This window comes from Melopsittacus undulatus, chromosome 5, assembly GCF_012275295.1.
Source record: "Melopsittacus undulatus isolate bMelUnd1 chromosome 5, bMelUnd1.mat.Z, whole genome shotgun sequence".
NCBI classification, from domain to species: domain Eukaryota; kingdom Metazoa; phylum Chordata; class Aves; order Psittaciformes; family Psittaculidae; genus Melopsittacus; species Melopsittacus undulatus.
The window spans coordinates 51,187,077-51,209,888 of NC_047531.1; the positions used below are offsets into that span (position 1 = coordinate 51,187,077).

Here is a 22,812-nt window from a genome sequence, read left to right on the forward strand (position 1 = left end):
ACAAAGAAAGAGCAGAATCATATTTCCCCACAAAGAAAAGTTTTAATAGTGTGCAAAAAAGATAAAAAGGAAAAAATTATAGAGCAACACTTCAAAAAGTATTTTGTATCCATTCCTAAATTGAAGGCTGCCAATCTGTGCACTCTATAAGATAAATCTCCTCTGGAAGACAAGACTGCACTTAGATAATAACAGATGTGATATAAATCTGACTGCATTTGCCTTGAAAGAAAAATTCCTTCCTAAAACCAAACATTCACTCTAAAAAATGCTCCTAGTTGCATAAAGACATATAGCATAAAGGTATATAGCTCATTCACAGAGAGGGATCCAGTTACTGAACAAAAAGTCCAGTAACTCTAATGATATAACTACAATGCTAACCACAGCATTGCCTTTTTAGCACTCTACCCTATATCAATAACAATCCCTTAACATGTTTTGGGTTGTCTAGTATTATATATATATAAATGCTGTGAGGAAGGAAAGACAATTTTGGTCATAAGTTATTTTACTCTGTCTCTTTAAGCTGGATAGAAAAGAACATGTTTGTGTTTATTGGAATAGTGTCAGCTTGACTGACAGTGTATAGCAGATTTCATTTATCACGTTTTCCTTATCATTTCTGCAAACACTTTTCTCCTAATTGCATAACCGATGTTACAGGTTCATATAGCAGGAATGAAAATGGATTTGGTACAAGAATGAGCCTGAAGTGTCTTAGTGAAAGATGAAGTGTCACCTCTCTCTGAATGGACAACGTACTAGCTGTGTCTGAGAATTATTTAGCCTATAAAAATCACTAAAAAAATTACCAGGGGAGATGGCTTTAATATCTTTAGGGGTGGGATTTTGTTTTTTAGGCGAGAAAGGAGGTTGCTTTTAAATCAAAGGCAATCAGACCCATATTCCATCTAGCATTATCTAAATACTCAACAATTGCTCTGCTCTTCCTTCTCCTGTGTAATCAACCATTTCTTACTGCGGTACAGTAATGCTGCATGAAAACTACTGGCAGCATGGCAATCTGCTGCAGCATACCTGCAAGTGCTACTGAGTTCCCACAATCACAGACAAGCCATCAGAAACAACAATTGGAGGGATTTGCTTCCAAACAAATCCTTTAGAGCACCAGTGCTTTTAAAACAGAAAATAAAATAACATTTGCAAATGAGCAGCATCTTTGAACTTGACACAAGAATTACCCCCTTTTCAAGCTGTTCCTTATGCTGATCCTTCAGACACAGTTATCAGCTTGTTTGTCCCTGAGTCAATATTGCTTGCTGGGTATTACTGAATAATTCAGGGAACTGACTCCTGTGGATCTGAGGCCAAGTGGTACAGAACACCTCCTGATGTTACATCACTTTCCCAAAGAGAATGGGCATATCCAAACTCTTTGTGGTACATATGCACATCCTGAACTGTGCCCAAACCATGCCTGAGGGATCAATAAAGGGCAAAACCATGCTAAGAAACATATCAATATGGACATCTGTAGGACCTACTCATGCACTAATATCCTGTCTCTGAGTTGGAACAAGATAACCTTTAAGGTCCCTTCCAACTAAAACCATTCTGTGGTAACTGTAGCGTTGTGGGATTCATAAGTCATTTGTTCCTTTTATGACTTTGCCACTAGCAGGCTAGGCTGAACCTCTGGTAGTCAGCAGTCACTGCCTGGAACAGGAGGAAGGGTAGCAGCAACACGATGCTACCTCAGAAAACTTATCTTCTTCCTTTGGTAAAAAATGAGATGAAGGTTTGCAACCACCAGAATAAATTTAATGCAGCCATTAACTCTTAAAATATCCTGCACAGGCGAATCTTCAAAGAACCCAAAGGGCACCTCTAAAGATCTTTAGAAACCTACTAGCTCTGAAGCCTACAGTATAAACCATTCACCTCCATAGAACTAGCTGCTAATCTGCTCCACATGCTTTGACAACAAAGCAAGAAATGAAACTCTATAAAACAGGATTTCATAAATTTTGTTATCTTAAACTTAGACTTAATCATGACCTAGTGCTAACAAAACCGATCAAAAGAGATTTACTTCTGCTGGAGCCAACCCTCAGCACTGAAAGCATGGTGAGATCCAAACAAGGAACTAGGCTCTAGAGCACCCAAATTCCAAATCCTAATAGTAACTCCAAAACATTCTGGCATTAGTAATACCCAGCAAACACCATTTGCTTTCATGGAAATCCATAGCTTTCTTCTAGCCCTGCAGGCTTTGCACGATCCAGCTTTAACTGCAAACCCATACCCATGCTCCCCTGAACTCTTGCCCTAGTGTTCACCCTACAATCCATGCTAATGTGCACCATTCCCTCCTCTCACCTCCTGCCTTTCTTCTGTACCCATGGACACTGCAGTATCCAGGGTTAAAGTCTATCTCTGGATTCCCTCCACCTCCACCCCTTACCCTCTTTGGTATATTTCTGGTGTACGTTCCCAATGCAAGTGGTCACCCTTTTCCAAGCCCTTGTGAATGCCATGCAGTATCTGTGATAGTTCTAGGGGGAACAAGCCTAGGCTTTCTCTCCCTGGGTGAGCTCCAGAACTGATAAACAGGCAGCAGCACTGGCATATCAGTGGGTTATTCCATACATAACCTTATTTTCAAAGAGAGTTCCTGTCCTTCTCTTGCCAAAAACACACCTGTGATTACATACTGCCACTATGCTTAACAAATAGCAGTTTTAAACTGAATTTAATGAAATGAAAGTTAATGAAAAAACAGAGAGAAAGTTTGTATCATGACGACAAGACTCTATCCCTACACCTCAGACAGGAATTATTTGTTGACTTTTTACATGATTACTTGGCTCAACCCTACTTGACTGACAGTCATCACCAACAGTTCAGCCAGCAGGTGGAACCAGTAAGCCCATGAAATGCTCTCATGGCATTTCATCTCCCCAGTGGCAGTGGCATGACACTTATAGATCACTGTAATGTCTCCTATTAAAAAAAAGTTAGAGAAAAAAAGCCCTTAAGCTATGTGAAGGAATACATCTTACTAAACCTGCAGTATGTTGATCATGATCATTTATTAAACCATTAAAAACCTGCAGTAAGTTGATGATGAAAGTGGGAAGTCAGAAAATACACCCATATATTAGTTTTTAAAATTCCCTGTTGGTATACTGATAAAGTACATTCCTTCAAACTTGCCTGGTGTTTTGTAAGAGGAGAAGTCATGCTCAGCTCTTCCTACATTCGTGACATTCAAAGACACATGTGTAGTGGCTTCTCTTTGAACCATGAGAGCACTGTGCTGCATGTCGTTAAAAGCAAAACACAGTTCATTTATATCATGTAACCTGTAGTTTATTATTATCTCCACCTTGCTGACACAGATGTTGTAGCCCCACCACTTCAAAATTTTTCTCTTCATTATCTATTTCATTAAGGTTTTGGTTTCTCCTTGGTCATTAAGATCCTTCAAAAGAATTTTACAAGGTAGAATTGGTTTCAGTGATTACAGTAATTGTCTTCCACTGTACTGTGCAGATCAGACTATACAAAAAGGCGTCTTCAAGCCCATTCTTTCGTTGACAAGTGAAGATCTTCAGCAACCGACTAACTGCTACTGTTCATCATTACTCATTGGAAAAATGGCACAGCCAACACCAGCTTACAAGTAAATACTGGCTTTTTTTCCTCCCTGTGGTGAGCAGCCTGGAAACATCTGTTCTTGTTTTCACAAACATTCTCTTAAGTCATGGTTTTGTCAATAGAAACCAAAGCAAGTCATTGCAATGAGGTAAATATAACCATTAATAAATGCTAAAATAAACACATATGCCCTCCTGCAGTCTGACCCAGACTGATGCAAGTCACACATCATTCCATTTGTTGGTGTAAGCTAGATCAAAATTAAGTGTACACCAGTTTGCATATGGCAGTCAGTTTGCATATTTGGGACCAAACAATCAACACAAAATAAAAAGTATTTTGGTACTAAATTCAGGTTATACTAGAGAACCTGCGCTCTATACACAATTTCTGCTGTGCTGAGCAGCAGTTTTTAAACACAATGCTTAAATCTACTTTTCAGCTGCTGTAACTGGACTTTTTAATATCAGATAAAGTCGTAAGACTATAAGTGCTTCTCTCTTTATGTACACTTTTCCTAAAGGAAAGGTTTAGGACCAGCAGGTTCCTTTTACATATCATAGAGATAATTTGGAGAAAAACAGTCCCAAATAACTTTTGCTACAGATGTCTGTTGGTTTGTTTTGTTTTTACAGATCCTAAGCTTTCAATTACTAGTGTACATAGAAATGGCAGGCAATGCCCATAAGAACTTGGACTAGATCTTTCCATTGCAAAGGAACATCAGCCTCCCACTGCCTGTTCTCTCAGCTGCTGACCCCTTTTATAATCCTGACCCAAAAGTCTTGAATATGCCTTTAGATACCTCAGAAGAGAATTCACCACACCTGAGCACAGAGTTGTCCAAGCTGCTGTGACAGCAATGTAGGAAGTGTCCCATAACTCCCTAAGTCATTGGTACCTCCCTTCTCATGGGAATCAGTATACAATATACTCCAAAAGAAAGGCAACTATAGTAGTGACCAGGGATTACTCCCTTTCTTTCAACTGAAAAATGAAAGAAGTCACTTTCATACTGTCACTGAGGAAACCAAACTCACACATGGGGGGAAAAAAAGTTAAAAAGCCTTCCTGTGGATAAAGATAGCAAGAAAAGTAAGGAAACAGAATAATGAAGAAGCAAAGAATGTCACAGCAGGAGTACAGTCCAGTGGAAGGTAGAGGGAGGGATAGTGCTAAATCCTCCTGTCCTGTCCAAGGACTGCATGGAATATGGAGTAGCTTCAACACATAAGGCTGCAATGGCATCTTCCCCAAGAATTACCTTAGGTTTCTAGGTAGGATCCTTCTCAGAGATATGAGTGCCTTGGAATGATTTCCAGCAGAAAAAAAATGCATTAAAGCCTTTCTCTTGGACTCTGTGACTCTGTGCATCTCCCCTTGTCACTGGAGACTGTATTGAAGATGCCCAATTCCACCACTTTCTCCTGTGACTCAAAGGAACATATTTGCTGCTGCTCCGTTCTCTTCAGAGCCTGAACCACCAGACGATTTCAAAGGTACCAGGGAGATCCAGCTTCTCTTGACACTTCATAGTGTAGGTCTCAAAACTGCTAAGTGCTTTGGCATCAAAGTGCTTCTGACCATACTTAGAAAAAGAATTATACCTGATAGATGTCAGCGTTGAAATCACCAGCTCTAAGGCACTCCCAAGCACAACACATGGCTGAGCAATCCATATTTTCAAATTAAGCTCCTCAAGTAGGAGTTAGATGCTTAAGACTTTCTGATCACTAGCAGAGGCAAGCTAGCCAGGTGAAGGGGAGGCATAACAAGGGTTTTGTTTAAAAATATTGCTCATTTGCAAAACTTTTCTTTGGAGCAGATATATATGAAAAAATAACATTTTTTCATGTATTTCAGATTTTATTGACAGGTTTGACCTGCTTCACCTAGATATTGTAATACAGAAATAAAATCATAAACAGGCCAGTCTAACTTAAAATCTCAAAGCACTGAGGAACACTAAAAGTAAACAAGTAATGAATGTGACTATGACCAAAAGCTAAGGGTCTTGTCAAAGGGATTCTTACCAGTCTTTCAGCTTACCATGTAACACCTAAAAGTTGTAGCCTAGTATCTCATTTCCTGTGTGACAACATCCTGATACACAAAATATATTTCAAACTGTCATTTATCTAATTCGAAACAGAACATATGGAATCAGTGCTCCACACCAATGATCTCAAATACATGCAAAACAACTCAAGGAGAAAGTATTTCACCTTTTCTCCCGTCAATGCTGAAATGAAAATTTGAAAATAACATCAAGTAAAAGTTTGCTTGTGAGGACTCCTCATGGTTTTCAAAATGACAAATGTGTTCAAGATGCTATTTAAATCAAACTGCTGGAAGGAAATGACTATTAAAACTTTAAAACATGGATGCAGTTTCCAGCTCAGGAAATCAGCCATGGACAGTCAGATGTTAGGGAGCTATTCTATAGGAAATAAGACTCTGCAGTTGCACTGCTCTTCTGCTCTAAGCATCTGCTGCCAGTCAGAGACAGAGCACTCCCTGGCCAAATATGTCTCTTTTTATGTTAGTTTTCCTTTGAAAAGTAGTTCAGAAAGAAAATTCCAGGTCAGCTCTAATGGCAGCACAACAAGCTGTCAACAAATCACATCTGCAATATTTGCTTAACTGAAGAATTTGAATTCCCTGCTTGCTACTTTACAATTGTTTCTAATTACATTAAGTGCATATTTACACATCAGGGAAAAAAACAAACTTTATGTACGAAGATCTCCACATTTATCTGTCAAAACTCTAATGCATTTTCCTGATAGTGGTAGCTGCTTTCGTTCTTCATTTATTTGTCCCTCAAGAAGAGTTAGGCTGCAAAACTTTGTAAGTAGTTCCATGGCACACTTTCAGGATTTTGTCTTCCAAGGTTTCATATTTGTGGTTATTTGTCTGTTTTCAATCAAGTAACAAAATACATTCTAATTTATCAAAGAATGTCAAAACATGTTTCTATGAAATCACATTTGTTCATTGGACTCTCACAAATTAATTTGAGCACATCAAGAATTAAATGTTTGTCATAATTTCAACAACAATAAAGTCCTGTTGCGTACAGATATTATTACAGGACTTATCATGAGTTCCCTGGAGCTTGCAATTTCAGTTAAATAGCCTTACTTCCCAAACAACCTGTAACCAGTCTGTTCCTCGCATCGCTCTCACTTGATTTCTTCAAGGAGAGCGGCTAAAATGCTCCTCTGAGTATCAGCAAGTACCTCATTCAAAATAAATTAACAGTGTCAGCTACTTTTGCCTTCTCAAACATATTAGGCTTGTAATAGCAAGCAGTGTGGATTATGAAGCGTGAAGCACATCACCATATCCTGTCATTTTAAGCGTTCTAAGATAAGATTAAATTTAAAAACAAGCAAAAACCCCACAGATTTAAGCCCACAGCCCAGGGCTCACCAATCCCTTTCTTGCAAAACATACCTCCTTCAGGCAACACAGCATTTGGGGGGCCTGTTTCACCACCCCATTGCTTCAGTTTTACTGCTCTGGCACTATGACATGAAACCAGAGGAACGGGTCAGATACCCTTTCTGCTGCCCAAAAAATCAGCACTAGTATTTCAAGTGTAGACAAGCTCAGCAAATGCACACTAGGACAGAATGGTATTTGGGATTTAGATGGTTTTTATTGAGTGCCCAGTGAAGGAGAATGTGCCACCCATGAGAATCAAACACATTAGTATTATTATTCACTGAGTATTATTTCCACAACAACCAGGAACACACACAGAAAGGCAATGGGGGACTCCAGTGGAGGCTGCCATAGTCCTGCCTCCTGGGACTTCCCACATGAAGGAGGAAAGAGGCCTCACTCTCTAGAAGACCATGCATCAGTAAAATTGCCATCACCTTGAATTGCACACACCTAGCCTTTCTGCAAGAGATCAGTATCTGCACTTCAAAGCCCAGTGTTACTGGTGGGTGGGAGAGGGGGAAAAGAAGGAGTTTCTATTTCCAACCACCAGTGCTGGCCAGTGTAGCACATGCTCCCACATCACAGAACTCATTTTGGATCTCCACAGCTGCTTCTCCCACATCTGAGATCCATACTGAACCCCCCCCCAGAATTCAACAGCCTGAAAAATAAAAGGGATCTTGAACCTGAAGAAAATAGCCCCCTGTAACATGTCTAAAACCCTGCTGAAATTTTTACTTAGAATAAATCCTAACCCAGGGACCATCCTAAATTCTTACAGGGAAAACTGACTGTGCATGGCCAGTATATAAAAGCTATCATGAGTGCTGAGGGAACAGCTAAAAAAAGTGAGGAAATAAGAGCTGTTCCCCTTGACCACTGAGGAGAGAAAAACCAAGTCTGCACCAACCAGCTGCTGGGGCATCCTGAGAACACCTAATCTGACATGGTGAAACATCAATTAGGGAGGGGAAGCTTCCTCTAAAAACTCAAATGAAACATTAAACAAACTAAAACCAGAGCTGGTTAGAGAAAGTTAAATAAAGCCACATAGTTGAGAGGAATTGGAAATACTGCAAAATTGAGTTTTTTTCCCCAAGGCTTTCTGAAAGAAAAAATAGAGAAAAGCTCCAATAAAATATTGTGTTATATATGTTTTTGGAACAAAATAACTTTGCTTTACAAGTTGAAACAACTTTGACTTTACATTAGAAGCTGCAACTCAAGACAAAATATTCTAATAAACTTTTAATTATTATTTCAGTTTTTAACTTTTCAAAATCAGCCACAGCATGAAACTTCTATCTCCCACACATTCCTAATCAAATCTCAGAAAAGATGAAGGGCCATATAAATTATATTATTTTTAAATTCTTGATGCTGGCAACATAGCATGGCATATATTCCAGTCAATTATGATTATTTCAGGAGAAAATTAAGAGAGAAAAATCAAACAAAATCAAATTAAAAGGTTTGAAAATCTTAGATTGAGTGCAGCTATTGTATCCTATGGCATATGTAAAAATGCAATGCAATTCCTTAGTTATATTATCTTGTATTATTCTCACCCCCCCCCCCCCCCCCGGATCTCTATTTGATTTTGCAAATGTAACATTATTTTCTTTATTAATGCCCTGAAAGTTTTTAACATTATATATATATATAGTAAAAAAAATTATCTTTCATGTGAATTAATCACTCACAAACTCAGGATCCTCAACCTTCAGACATAAAGCTCACATGAGAACTTGTGGAAGTTAGGGTAGAGGCCCGTCACCAGAGAGTGATACTAGCAAGTGAGTTTCCTTATTCTTTAATAATTTTTGTTGAGTCTGTGTTTAGTGAAATTCTTCAGGGGCTTATAAACTTAAGCAGTTTGGTTAGATTTTCAAAGTGGTTTTTATATCCAGTCCTTACACTAGAGGGAAGAAAGCCAAAATCAAATAAAAAGACTGGGTTTATTTTTCCCTGCAATGGACAAATAACCCTATCTTTTCCTCAAGCTTCTTCTCCAAAACAGTGAGACTATTTTGACAGAAAAATCTGAATGGAAAATATTAACTGAAGCAGTTAAAGTCTGATAATCTACTGAAAGGCAAACATTGTTGTGAGAGACAGTGGGCAACTTTAATTACAGGTATCACCATTGCCTCTGCTACAATACAGCTTCCTTGGAACTGATGAAATACCAACATAGCCCTGCTGACATTAAAACGTGACTGAAGGTCAACCACTGGTTAAACTGGAATGTTTCTGAGCCATTGTTAAATTATTCCAAATTATTTTAGGAAAGCTGCACAAAAAGTGCAAGAAAGCAGTTTTAGCTTCATCTAAATGCACATACTGAAAACGGAAAAGGAAATGGGGAAGCTGTCCTTTGCAATTGCCTTGAAAAGGGAGGGGGAGGAAGAAAAAGGGAGTATCTTGCGTATCTTCAGTTTACAATTAATCAGGCAGAGGAGGACAGTGCAAGGCAGTTCTTGTTTTCACTGCTTATTTCCCCAAACCCTTTTCTACAAGAGCAAGTGTGAAAGGAAAAGAAAAAGAATTGGACACTATTTCAGTAAAGAATGTAATTATTTTAGTTTCTATTGCTTAAGACAAGTCAGAAGAGGGTGGCAGGAGTAAATAATTAACAGCGATCAACAGTCCTCTTCTTTTGCTGCAGGACAGAGGTTTCCTGATTCCTATATATATCTGTTGTTGCTTATGTGTCTGTGGGCCTGAATGGAGCTTCCTCTAGCCATCACCAAGCCCCCAGAAACAGATGAATCAACATAAAAACAAGCAGTGGCCAAGTGTGTTCAGAGTAGGAAGCACTCGTTACACTGGAGACTTGGGAATGAAGACTTGAATTTTACTCCTCTTCCCCTTAAGTGTGGTGGAGTTAACACTGAAGAAAAGTCAAGAAGCACTGGCAAGTGCTCTGCAGCTTTCCTTGGTCATGGTCAGAAGCACTATGCACAGTGCATAATACACTGCAGCATGTTCCCTTCCTAAGGCTCAGACCAGCCAACTATCTGCTATCAACTATTTACAACAAATGGTGCCAAGATATGCGGTTGCTGTATAAACAAAGAAGACTTTTCACTAGAGACTAAAATGAGACCTACCGATTCATTTTTCACTTGCAATCCATAAGATTTATGGCTGGAACACACTGTCAGGGTAAGGAGCACACTGTCTCTAAACATCATTTGCCATGGAAGTTTTACTCTTGAAGAATGAACATTACATAGTGTACCATCAAAAGTGAAAAACCAGGGCAGTATAAATTTTACTGGAGTTAATTGCTAGGTAATTTTGTAAAGATCAGAAGAAAACTTTCCAGGCTCTAGTCAGAGAACAACTACAAAACCAGCTGCATCAATTTATGATCCCATCAGCTGTTCACCACCCCACATCTATTGGAGATAACCACCATTGAAATGGAGCTGGTGGAGAGCACTTGTGAGCACTCATCATCTGCTTCAGTGCCAAGTCAGCCTGCACAGTTTTGAAAAAGTCTGCATGGATATATAAACTAAGATGGATTAGCTTCTGAGCTGAACCAGATGAGGAATGCTCAAACAATCCATTCTGTACGCGTTGCTGTGGGAATGGCAAGTCCAGCTAAGACATCTTAACGAAAGGTTGTCAGCATTGTGCTAGATAAGAATACTGTCTTTATATCAACCATAAATACCCCCACAACTCTTTCATATGTTTAAGTTCAAATATAAACATAACAGCAGGTAAATGGATTTAGCTACCTGAATGAATGACTAAAGAGAGAATTATTACCACTAGTTTTGAGATGACAATACTACTTCAATACTACTTTACTGCTTTTAAAAGACTTAAAATGAAGAGCAGAAGCTTGTAAGGGTATAATAATGGCCATATGTGTCACAAACTTTTACTGAAGCGAAATGGACTTCTCTTGCACACATACAAGTCCCCAAATATAACTCCTATCACATGCAAAACAAAAAGCTCATCAATGATAAAAAGTCACTTGCTTGCATAATCATTAATAGAAAGAATTCAAAAGTGGTAGTGAGAAACTGATTTGTAACCAGTAGAGCCATGAGGATAACTGATGCCCAGATGCAACCTCTGGCACTGGAAGTCAGCACAGCACTGGGTGCTAGCAGTGGGGCAGATAAGCCAGAAGGAAGATTACTGTCACTGTCTGTCTTGCTATTATGCTAGCCTTTTAACTTCTGCTGCTGGCCACCTTTGAAAGAGGACATTCCGCTGGGTTACATAGATCTTAGGCATGATATATGAGAACCATTCAAAATACATGTCACACCTGCTCCAATGCTCAGTGCTAAACTTCAAGGCTTCTGGGTAGGCACATGTAAATCGCTTCTCTGTGCTGTGAAACATCATTTATACACACCTGAATGGGCTCCTCTATCATCAGATGTTTCAAAAAGACTTTTTGTTCATGTGCAGGTAAGTTATCTCTGAATGTGGATACAGGCATGCAAACAAAGCCAAGTACTGGGCTCAAATATGTAAAAAGGCCAACTTCAATGTTGCGATCTGAGACTCAATTCTGGAACAAATGGCAAACTAATTCCTCTTCTCCTAACAAAAGCAAACTAGGAGAGGCAAGAATCAAAAGACATGACACTCTACTATATGTCAAGAACAGGGAAAAGGGAGAAAACTGTAAACAAAAGAACAAATCTGCTACTGACAACAGTTTCAGAAGTCAGAAATGAGGCACTGTCAAAAACCCATGCCATTAGAGTAAAAGCTTCAGAAAAAAAATATCTCCACTGCATATGCCCAAAGAAGTAGCATAAGTTCATCTTTCCTTTAGAAAACAACAAATCAATGGAAATCAGAGATCAAGACCAGCAAAACCAGCGCGACCTGAATCTCCACTCCACATGTATCACCTATTTATAACACAGTCAGCTACGGGCAGGATTAGATAAGGAAGCAATGCTATATTTAAACAGGAAAAAATATTTATCAGCCTTCAGATTTCACATGTTTTATCCAGCAATAAAATGTGTTCTTTAAATAAGGAACACAGCCCTAGGAGTAGATAGACAGGAAAAGACTGTAAGCGTTTGTCTTCAGTCATACAGTATTAAAAAAACCCAAACAACCAACCTGCTGCAAAACCAGTAAATAAGTAGCCAATGTAAGTTTGATGGAAGATTGGCTCAGAAGCCTGCTTTTGGCCTGAATAGAAAGATATGCTTTCATCCTGTTTTGACTATACTCATACATTTACCTAACATAATTGGATGTAGTTAATATTGCAGGAGCCTTCAAGCAGTGCACATTTCCCTCATTAGTGGGTTTAAAGCCTTAATGATATCTCCTGTGCTGCAGAAAAGCCCAATGTAGGCTTTAAAAGTGATTGGCAAGTTTCAACAGAAGAACTGGGGGAAGGCAAAACCTAATAAAACTCTGATCTTGTTTTCTTCAGTTGTTTACAAAAGGAAATTTTGCAGAATGCTAGAAGAAAAAAAAAATGAAAAAAGAAAAAAGAAAAGGTGAGGATAAACAAGCCAAAAAAAGATAATTTCAAAGTTGATCTTACAGTAACTCAAAGACACATGTGAAAGAAACAGAATGGGTATATAGAGGGAATGTCCCTTCACATATACACAACACACTAAGACACATATATTCTTAGTCCTATAAAAACTCCTCCTGACATAAACAAGTGCATACACACAGAGTATTGTCAAATCAGGATCTTCCTACACCTGCAGCAAAACCACCTTTTTGTAGTTTCATTATGAAGCAGTTTCCCCCCACTCCCCCCCCCTTTAAGTCTCAATAGAGTCAGCAGGGAAGCCTTGCATCTAAGAAGCAGAATGTCACAATACACCATTAACTAAGTACATGCAAAGGGTTTAGGGTTTTGTTGTTTGTTTGTTTTGTTTGGGGTTTTTTATTGACTAATTTTGACCATTTTCCAGAAACAGAAATTTCACAGGCTGGTTTAGTTTCAAAAGAAGCATAATTATGTACAGCTGTATTCAGTATTTCTTAACTGCCTTGAACAAGCAGTGAAAGGGAGATTTGCACACATTATCAGCCACTGTCATTAGTGTTGTAAAGTACGTAATCCATCTGGTGTTCTGGTGTCTACCTAGGAGCAGGTATTGAACCAATGATGGCTGCAGCATAATAGCATAAATAAAGAGCATTAAAAAAGAACAAAACAACACAGAAACCCTAGTCCTTTCTCAATACCAGATTGCCCTTGTGTTTGTGTTCCCCCACGGTTATGCAAACCATTTTTATATGTATAGGCGTGAAGAGTGGCGAATTAAAAATGTAAATTTCATCAATATGCAGTTTTGCAGTCTTCACAGGGGAAGAGGTAGCAGGATACCATGGTGATGGCAGCACTGCAGCCCATTAATAAACCAAAGAAAGACTTAGGGACAGATTTAAATGCTTAGACCCATGATGAAAAATAACCTACTTTGCAATAAACTGAAAGATGTCTGTGCACCTCTGCATCAGCTGTGGTCTCAGCCTACTGATTCATCACATCTTGATGGAGGGCAAAGAAAGAGAAAACTTGTTTTTAAGTCTTTTAGCCTCCTCACTGTCAGTTGCATTGCTTTTATATTGCCAAGGTTTATGGCTCATAGCACCTGAAAACAGATAATCCATGTCTGCAGAAAGTGGAAAGTCTGTATTTTGTATTCCACCTGTGTGTAACCCATCCGTTTGCACCATCACTGTTAGTCCTTCATACGAGAGGGATCAGATAGTTTTATTTGCTATCTTACCTGGAAACATCACAAGTATTAGTGTTTAGTTACTCAATTACAGATCCATAAATCTTCAGCAAATAAATGCACATGACCTTACCTGGACAACAACATATTACCTGTGAAATAGCAGCCTCTCGTGAAATGTGGCTTTCTCCAAGCCCAACTACAGTCTGACCACCATTGCTGGGAAAATTATGAACTCCTGAAGGAGAGCTCCCTACAGCCAAACCACCACAGAAACCTTCTTCAAATAACAAACCATCTAAAGAACTGTGCAAAGGAAACAGAGTGTCAGCTAGCAGTTCTCTTTAACAGAAGGTCTTTCCAAGCCAGTCAACCAGATCATCCTCAAACTAATTGGACTTAACTACAGGCAGCATTTTCAGATTGATTGCTGCCAGCCATTCTGTGGCACTCCAAACTGTTGTGATTGATACCTTCCTAGACTTTTAGAAGTCTTTATAAGATACTTAAAGAATAGTATGTGTGAGAAGAAACCATGTTCACTGTCTTTACCATGGGAGGCATAGAAAAACAAAGACTCCTGTTTAAGGGAACATCCTCATTCTGCACAGACTATTAATAGGGATACATAACTAAATACACACTAATGGCCCACTGAATTAAATGAGGCATAAGAATGTGCATAGAAATAAGTAAATGCTAACATCTTTCTATTATTATTAGAAGTCAGCAGAAGCACATGCCAAATGTTCAAGGTAAACACAAATGAACTTCCCACTTTGCTGGACAGAGATATCACTTTGTCTCCTGTTCAGAATTAGAGTTAAAAATAAAAATTACAAACTTGAGAGAAGATAATCCTCAAAATACAGTCAACTAAATTTTTTAATATTAACTTTACTTATTTAAAGTAATTCAAAATAGAAAGTTACTTAAAAGGGGGAAAAAAAAACCCGAAGAAACATCAAAACCAAACAAAAAAAGCTCTTCAGTAAAATATATTTCTCAACTTTTCTGAAGCTTCTTTTAAGAGCAAACAAAAAAGCACTCCCACGACAACAATCTGAATTAACAAATAAACCAAACCCCAAACCCCTTCCCATCAGTTCTGAAGCACTTACATTCACTAACGATAATGTTCAGCTGGAAATTCCCAACACACTCTTTACATTTGTTAAGGTGACAAAGCACTTCCTAAATGATTTGCCCCTGTGAACACAGGATTTCTGTAGCAAAGCCAAAAACTGAAATCAGAGCTCCTAAAGCCCAACCTAGAGCCCTAATCACAAAACCAGACTTCATCTCACTGGGATTCAGAGGATCAGGTGGTTCCCAGAACACAGTGTACTAATATGTCAAGTCTTTCTTTAAGGCTAACTGAAGCCAAAGTCTGATTAATTTTACAGTCAATAGCAGTGATCATCTGACAACATTAGTTTTGTGCTATTAGCTGCAGCATATGGGGAATAAGGGGCAATTTCTTGTGCATACATAAAAAGACATACACAGTCTGAAAGAAATGATCCTCTCAATATTTATTATTTTATTTTTAAAGTGCCTATTGCAAGCATATGCACAGCTACTTTAAAACATTTAAACAAAACTGGATTTAATTGCTCAGAAAAATTAACCAGCAAGCTCTGAAAGCAAAAAGAGGAAAGAAAAAAAAGTAGTCCAGAATTAAAAGCCATTTTACCAGGTAAAGAAAACTGCAAAACAATTATATATATAGTGACCAAGCTAGCAAGGTATCTTAGCATGTCTAGAAGACAGCAATGGAATAAAAGCTGAGGAAAGAAAGCAGAAAGATCATTATGGATTTTGAGCATAGGAGCTCCTGCTCCAGCATAGCCCAGTGAGAATCTTCAGGTCAGAGCGAGGATAAGAACCCTTGGTCTGCTGCTCCCTGGCAGGACCAGCATTGTAAAATCACTCGGACATATGGACTCACTGCTTATACAATAGCACCTACAAATATGCAGTTAAAGAATTTAATATCAAACAGTTAAGTGCTGTACAGCCAAATGCATTCCCTGCTAGCATAATTCCCTTTCTGTAGTGTTGCTGTACCAGCCAAGATTTCAAACCCACTATGATCTAGCAGCTGTAGAAAACTGGTAGGCAAAAAAGTAAACCTTAACAAATTCACTGCTTGGACACCTTTTCACTTATGCTTGTAAGGCACAGAATGATCTTTGGAAGCACTGAATATTCTCAGCTCAATGAGACTAAGCCTTATTGTACATGTGGCAGGATCGACACTTGTTTGAATTTGTCCTACAAAGTCAGGGAGGAAGGGAGGAGAGAATATCGCAGCTCTGTATCAAAAAGAACTGGATGTTCAAGGCACAGCCTGCCATCAGGAGTGATGGTTTTACTGCATCAGGAACTGAAATGTCACCACAGCACATACAAAGAGGCACATTTTGTGCCTTTTATTATGTTTCCATAAGATACGGCACAATTGACATCTGCAAGGCTCTAATGAGGATTAGAGATTCAGCACCTCCTCAAACCACAGAGACCCCAAATCAGTATGGGTGCACCTGCATGCATCCATAAATATACACAAATATGCATGGATGCACACATGCAGGAGTAACAACTAATCCTGGGACATGTTGGCTCCAAAGCATTATGTTGGTCACCTTCTGTGTCCTGTGTGAACCCAGCAAAAAACAAGATAAAAGCAGATGAAGGAATGGACAAATGAAAAAACATATCCAAGAAGACAGGTGAAGAACAAATGTAAAGCACATTCCCTCCCTCTGCTGCCTCAAAAAAAAAAAAAAAAACAGCTTGGTTTTTCTAAATATATATCACAATCCAATTATTAGCACACATTGGAACATCACTTTTATACTAAACCATCCCACTGAACAGTCATTTTGAAGGGTGAAAAATGAAGATCTCATGTTATATACTTCACCATGTTTTCTTATTTGTTTGAATAATTTTCCAAATACTGACTTACCCACTGTCATACTTCATGTCATTGGTGCTCCCAATCAGATGCCCATGCAAAGGTAAGCCTCCAACAAAGTACACTCATCATCCATTTACAAACTGAGTTCATCACACTTTACTACAACAATTGGGAAATAAACTAAGAAATTTACATGTAAGGATGATGATGGTGGCATTGACACAACCGGAAATAATCCTAGGATGTTTAATTTGAAGAAAAGAAACATTTCTACAGCAAACAACCAGGGGTACAGGGTCAAGATACCATGTATATGAGTCTTTTGGCAATAGTACACAGCTTTTCATTCCTTAACTTTTTGTTACATTACATGTCTTCAAACAAATATGTTAGTGGGTTTATTCTTCAAAACAAAAAAAAACTATTTTTGAAAGGGGGACTGAAGAAATAGCCCAGCCCATAAACTGGATCAGACTATGTATACACAACTGAATTACAACTGTTTAATGAAGCACATCAGTAGGGCTGCTGCTTACAGGCAATGCCTGTACTCTAATACTCAAGGTGGAAGGCATCAAGTAAGACCTTGCTCAAGACACACAGCAACCATTTACTTGCAAAGGCCTCGAGCACATACACATGTATATCAGTTGACGAGGCTGCTTGAAGCCCGTTTGCATTGCAGTCCCACTCTGGAGACACGTAATTGCTATCAGTTGGTATAGGGTCATCTGAAGTTAATGGAAGTATGTTGATTAATGCTGGCTGAGGGCCTGATCCAAAATTCAGAGTTGCAGGATGGTTGGAAGGGACGTCTGGAATGCATCTTGTATTGAATTTTGAAAGGCCTTTTGATAGAGCAATATACAGACACTTTTCTTGCTGGTCCTGTGTTCCCTAGCAAGAGAAAGAACAGCTGATGTGGGGATGTGTCAGCCATCCTGGACTAGAGCTGAACAAGATACAGAAAATAGGCTCCTTCCTATTTGGTAGTTGTATTTTATTTATTTATGCCACATGTTGGCCTGAAGCTTTACCAATTTATCAAAAGAAAGCAAACAGCTTAGTATAAGAGGCAAATTCTACATGTTAAAAGAGTAATATCCCACATGGATGAACCAGGAGAGGAGGAAGAGGAAGGATAGACAAGCAAAAAGAAAACAGGCTTTGTCAACTCACTTTTCCTTCAGAAGGGATAACAAGGAGTTTGTACTGACATTATATCAATTTCCATGCTACCTTTTAGTTCTTACTTTTACCACTTCATCATTATTTGTTGTTAATACATTGTTATTTTTTCCACTGTAGCAGCAAAGCTCCTGATGAGAAATCAGTGATGTTTCCTTACAGCTGCTGGAACTGGAGAAGATTTTTCATTTTAAAACTGTCACCCTCCTCCAGCTGGTTGGCATGCAGATTTGAGGATTTGGTCTGGATCGACTACTAGTTTCCACTTGTGATAGCCACATGAAAAGCCTGGCAGAGCATTGTCTCCAGCAGCCTGGCAAACCCTTACTAGCCAGTACTCACCTTTGCCATAGGGATCAGTGATTCACATTTTTAGCAAGTACTGTGGCCTATAACTTCTGAATCATTTAAATTACATGCCAGGTAATGTCTCTTTTCACATTGCTTCGTCTTAAAATTCTGCTCCTACATTTTTAAAAGTACACTTTAATGATTCTCAACTATTAATTCAAAACAAATTTTCAATGCAGAAATTAAAAACAATTTGAAACAGATTATGTATCATTATTCTGCCTGGCAGAATACAACAAGCATCATAAGCCTATCTCACTCATAACACAGTAATGCAGCTAAAAATGGTCTTAGTGCTCTTAAAAGAAAAGTTCCATTCAAGAGATGACTTACGTAGTTGTGAGAAAAAGGTACAATTTACTGCAGCACAGCCCTGCCTAGAATGCTGGCTGAGGTTTCCATGGTTAATCTAAATTAAAATTAATTCCATTTCTTTTTTTTTGGCAGAAGGTCTAAAGCTAATTTTCATTTTTCTTCTTCTACTATAATTAAAAACATAAGGAAAAGGCTTTGTATGCCTCAAGTATGAAGGTACATTACAGTAGAAATTTTTGTTTTCTAATGGCTACAATGCTCACATTAATCAAGTCAAAATTAAGTGGCAAAGTAGAATATCATTATTGCTTTCCTGTCATTATGCAGTTAACAATAAATATACCCCATGCCTACAGGAGAATAGCACCCCGCATGCTGGACTTTGTTACTTGTTCTAAAAGGAAGTGAACCTTAATGCAGATTTGATCTGCAGTCACCACACTTCTGTCACAAGAATTACTAATCAGTAACACAGAAACAACAGAAAATGGCAAAGGCACCTAAAAGGCTTTTCACAGCAGTACTCTAAAGATATAAATACTCAAGATGCAAGATGTATAATACTAAAGGGAAGCATAATTGCATGGAATTTGGCTTCTGTTCACAGGCAAAATCTACTTTGTGTATATAACGAGCAGGTAGGTTCAACACGAGAAGTGTGCAAGTGGTCCAGGTCTCTCTGGGTGCAGAGATAGTATATAAGGCTCCAAGAGAATCCTCTCAGCAGATTAAAACTACCCTGATTCCATAAAGGTCTTCTGATGACTTCCCAGCAAACAGCCTGCAAGTGCACAATCTCAGATTAAGGTTATTCTTATGAACACTCAAAGGCAAGACTATCACATTACAGCTTTAATAAAAGCCCAAAGTTCACTGAATCATCGTCTTACCCACTTCAGCCTGTCAAGTACATCCACTGTTTGCAACCCTTCACAAGTTCAGTTTCCCATCATCTCTTACTCTAATATAGACATATTTCAAGATTAATTGAAAAAGCAGCTAAATAAACATGGAATAGAAACTTTTTCTAGCACTTAGCTTTGAGAATTAGTCCTGCACATCCTACAACTCAGTGACACTTTGCTCATGTATGATTCTACAACTGCTACAGAATGTGGTGAATAATCACTCTTTGTGGCATTCTGGCTTAAATAAATCACATTTCACCTATGGTGGATGAAGTACAAATCTTGATTTTGGAAATGCATTTGGGGAAGTGGAGATATAAATAAAAGCACAGTGAATTTTCCCAAGGCCTGTTCAAATTCAGTAATCTCACCCCCTTCTCCCCTCCTTCAGGCCCTTAAAGACTGACACTTGTAAACTAAATTTAAAAAAAAAACAAACAAAAACCAACAACAAAAAACAGGCTTTAGGCTGAAACAATAAGCAGGTGATTGAGAATTAAAGAGGAGAGGCAGCTTCCAATGTCAATATTCAAGAGGGGAAAAAGATCCCTGGGTTAGATGTGGAAGGAGCCAAAACCAGAAGGCTGTTTACCTTCAGTAAGTGAAAGCAATGACTGGAGGAGGGGGAACAAAGTGGAAAGTGAGAAATAATAATGCTCAAAGATTGCAGCTGTGTGAGAAGACCATAGAACAAGCAGCACGTAAGATGAAGCAAACTCATTTGAATTAGACTCATGGGCATTCAGCAAGCCAGAAATAACAACAGTGCACAGGGGGAAAATTCATTTTGTTAAAGAGAGGGCTATGAGTAAAATGTTCTCATCTGCCATGGGCTTTCTGGTTAGTGGCAGTGATGTCTTTCAGCCTATGCCTCATCAATAGAGCAGGATGTGCAGAAGAGCCATAAATGGTTCAGGGAACAGGCAAGTAATAAGGGAAAGATAAGAACTTACACATAACAGCTCTACTTAAACAGGTCCCTGATGAAGAACGAAAAGGAGAAAGAGAGAGAGAGAGGGAGACTGGCTATAGTGACCTGAGCCACCTGATTTTAGAGAGGAACACAAATATTGCAGACCATGACAGATGGGGGTACAACCACAAGAAAGCGAGACAAACTCTGACCAAGAAAAATTTTGCAAACTAGGAAGGGTGGCAATGCACAGACAGATACATTCAAATGACAGAGGTGACTAAAATTAAAAGAACAAATATCTAAATGTACCCTCAAAGGAATACTCTGTAATTTTAGGGAGGTGTTACTTGGGCATCAGCTACTGCTATGAACACTAGATACATTACTCCTATCAAATATACAAGAGAAAAGCATGGGAAAAGTTCTAGGCAGAAAGAAATTGGCCTCCTTGAGGGTGAAAGAAGGCAAGGGGTGGGAAACACCTTCAAAAATGAAGAAAATGGGGAAAAGACCCTTGCCACACACAACTTCAGCCTAAGAAACTTGCACACTGGGATCGTTTCATTCAGATATGAGTTACAGACAGAACAGAGGGTGACTGGTACAAGTGGTTATTAAGTAAGATACAGGTAGTCACAAGATGAACCTCATGTACCAAAAGAAGCAAGCACAGGAGACAAGCAGTCTGCAAACAGACTGACTTGTTGCAGAGAGGATCAGAGAGGAAGGGGAGACAGACAGCTAATCAGAGATGAAATTTTCCCTGAGGGCACAAACAACACTCCTGAATATACGTGAGTTTATTTGAGTGGGTTTGAGCATACAAAGGGAGCAGGAGGAAGCAGGGAATGGATGGCATTGAGGCAGTGTGTGGTCACAATGACAGCATTTCATTGTAAAATGCTGAGGAACTGCTGGAAATCTTCACGACCCCTCTGGCCATTACCCCTCATTATTTGTTCTAACCAGTACTCGAAAAAGAGCTTTTTAATACATAAATGGCATATGTATGGGTTCTTGCTAACTCCAGCTTCATTCTTTGCTATTTATTATTTTCTGAGTGATAAGTATGACAAAGCAACATACGTTAGCTGTGGGAGGCAAATCCCTGTCCAAAGCAGCCTGCTCCTGCCCTAGAAAGTCTCAAAGCACAGAAGAGACCACGGGTGGGTGAAAGCAAGTGATACTGCCCCTATGTTACAGACTGAGAGCTGAGGAAGAGCGCTGGTGATTTTCCCAAGATTTCATAGGAGGTCAGTTGCAAAACTGGATATTTAAACCCTCTGTTCAGCATCCATCTAGTGCTTTAGTCACAAGGGCAGTGCATCCCTTTTAAGGACATTCTCTTTCATCCTCAGAATATCCTAGTAGCAGGAGTCTTTGACTGAATGAATATGTTGAGTTTATATAGCTTGAAGTTTTATTGAACCATGCTGTACTTTTCCATCTCTATTTCCAGCTCCCTTGCAGTCACTTTTGGTCTGAGCTCAAAATTAGCAGTCCTACCAACTCCGTCCACAAAGCCAACCTTTTTATCTACTTACAGTTCTGTTGGTGAAGTTACTGAAGTCTGTCACTAGGATTTGCTTGATCATCTCTGGTGTGGACACCACCACAAACATCTGGCGACCAATGTAATACCTACAAAGAAAGCAGAGGGTCATTTTAGCAGATAATAACTGCCAGAGAACCATCTCCTTCCCTAAGATACCTATTCTGGTTTGAAAATGCTTGCCATGAACAGGTATCACATTAAATACATTCTCTTGGGTAAACTAGTAAGTTTTCTCATCTCTTCTCGACTATTAAGATGCATAGTCCTGGAATTTAAATGAAACAACTTAAAACCTTTTACTGATTAATCAGTACTCAGCCAACATTTTAGAGTAAAGGTTTACACACTCTATGTTCACTGTGAATTCCATATAAAGTGATGTAGTATCACTAAGTCAAACTACAGAGAAGCAAAACATTAGAAACCAACAACCCAAACAATCACAAGAGACATACAGAACTGATTCTTTTGCAGTTAGCCACATGAAATGTCTTTCAATGGCAAAGCCCTGGGAATCACCCCCACCCCACAAATCCTAAGGGTGCAGAGGGCCCCTCTCCAGCAGCATTCTCCCCAACTCCCATGGGCACTCCAGGCTCAGCTTCTCTACAGGAAGAGGTACCACCAGCAAGCAGAGGTTGCTGTGGTCTCCACCTTTGCTGATTGCTGGACAAGAAAGACTGTACAGGTTGTGCTGCCCTTGCTCTGCCAGGACAAAGTAGGCTGGAGGCAGGCACAGGCAGCTCAGAGCAGAACACAAAAGTAATACCACAGATGGTGCAATACTGTGGTAATATTGTTGCCTAACCATTTTAGTATGATCTAGCTTAATATCAATATATTGCTTATCACCTGTCTACATTGCA

At 39.0% G+C, this 22,812-nt stretch overlaps 1 protein-coding gene across 2 annotated transcripts in view; it reads right to left on the reverse strand.

Annotated features, from left to right (window-relative positions):
* The window catches only part of TBXAS1 (thromboxane A synthase 1), a 228,635-nt gene that overhangs the window by 104,191 nt on the left and 101,632 nt on the right, over positions 1-22,812 (reverse strand). For both annotated transcript variants that reach the window (XM_031050023.2, XM_031050024.2), the window contains one exon: positions 21,936-22,032. In XM_031050023.2, coding sequence (XP_030905883.2) covers positions 21,936-22,032 — 97 coding nt within the window. The remainder of the gene's footprint in view (positions 1-21,935; positions 22,033-22,812) is intronic.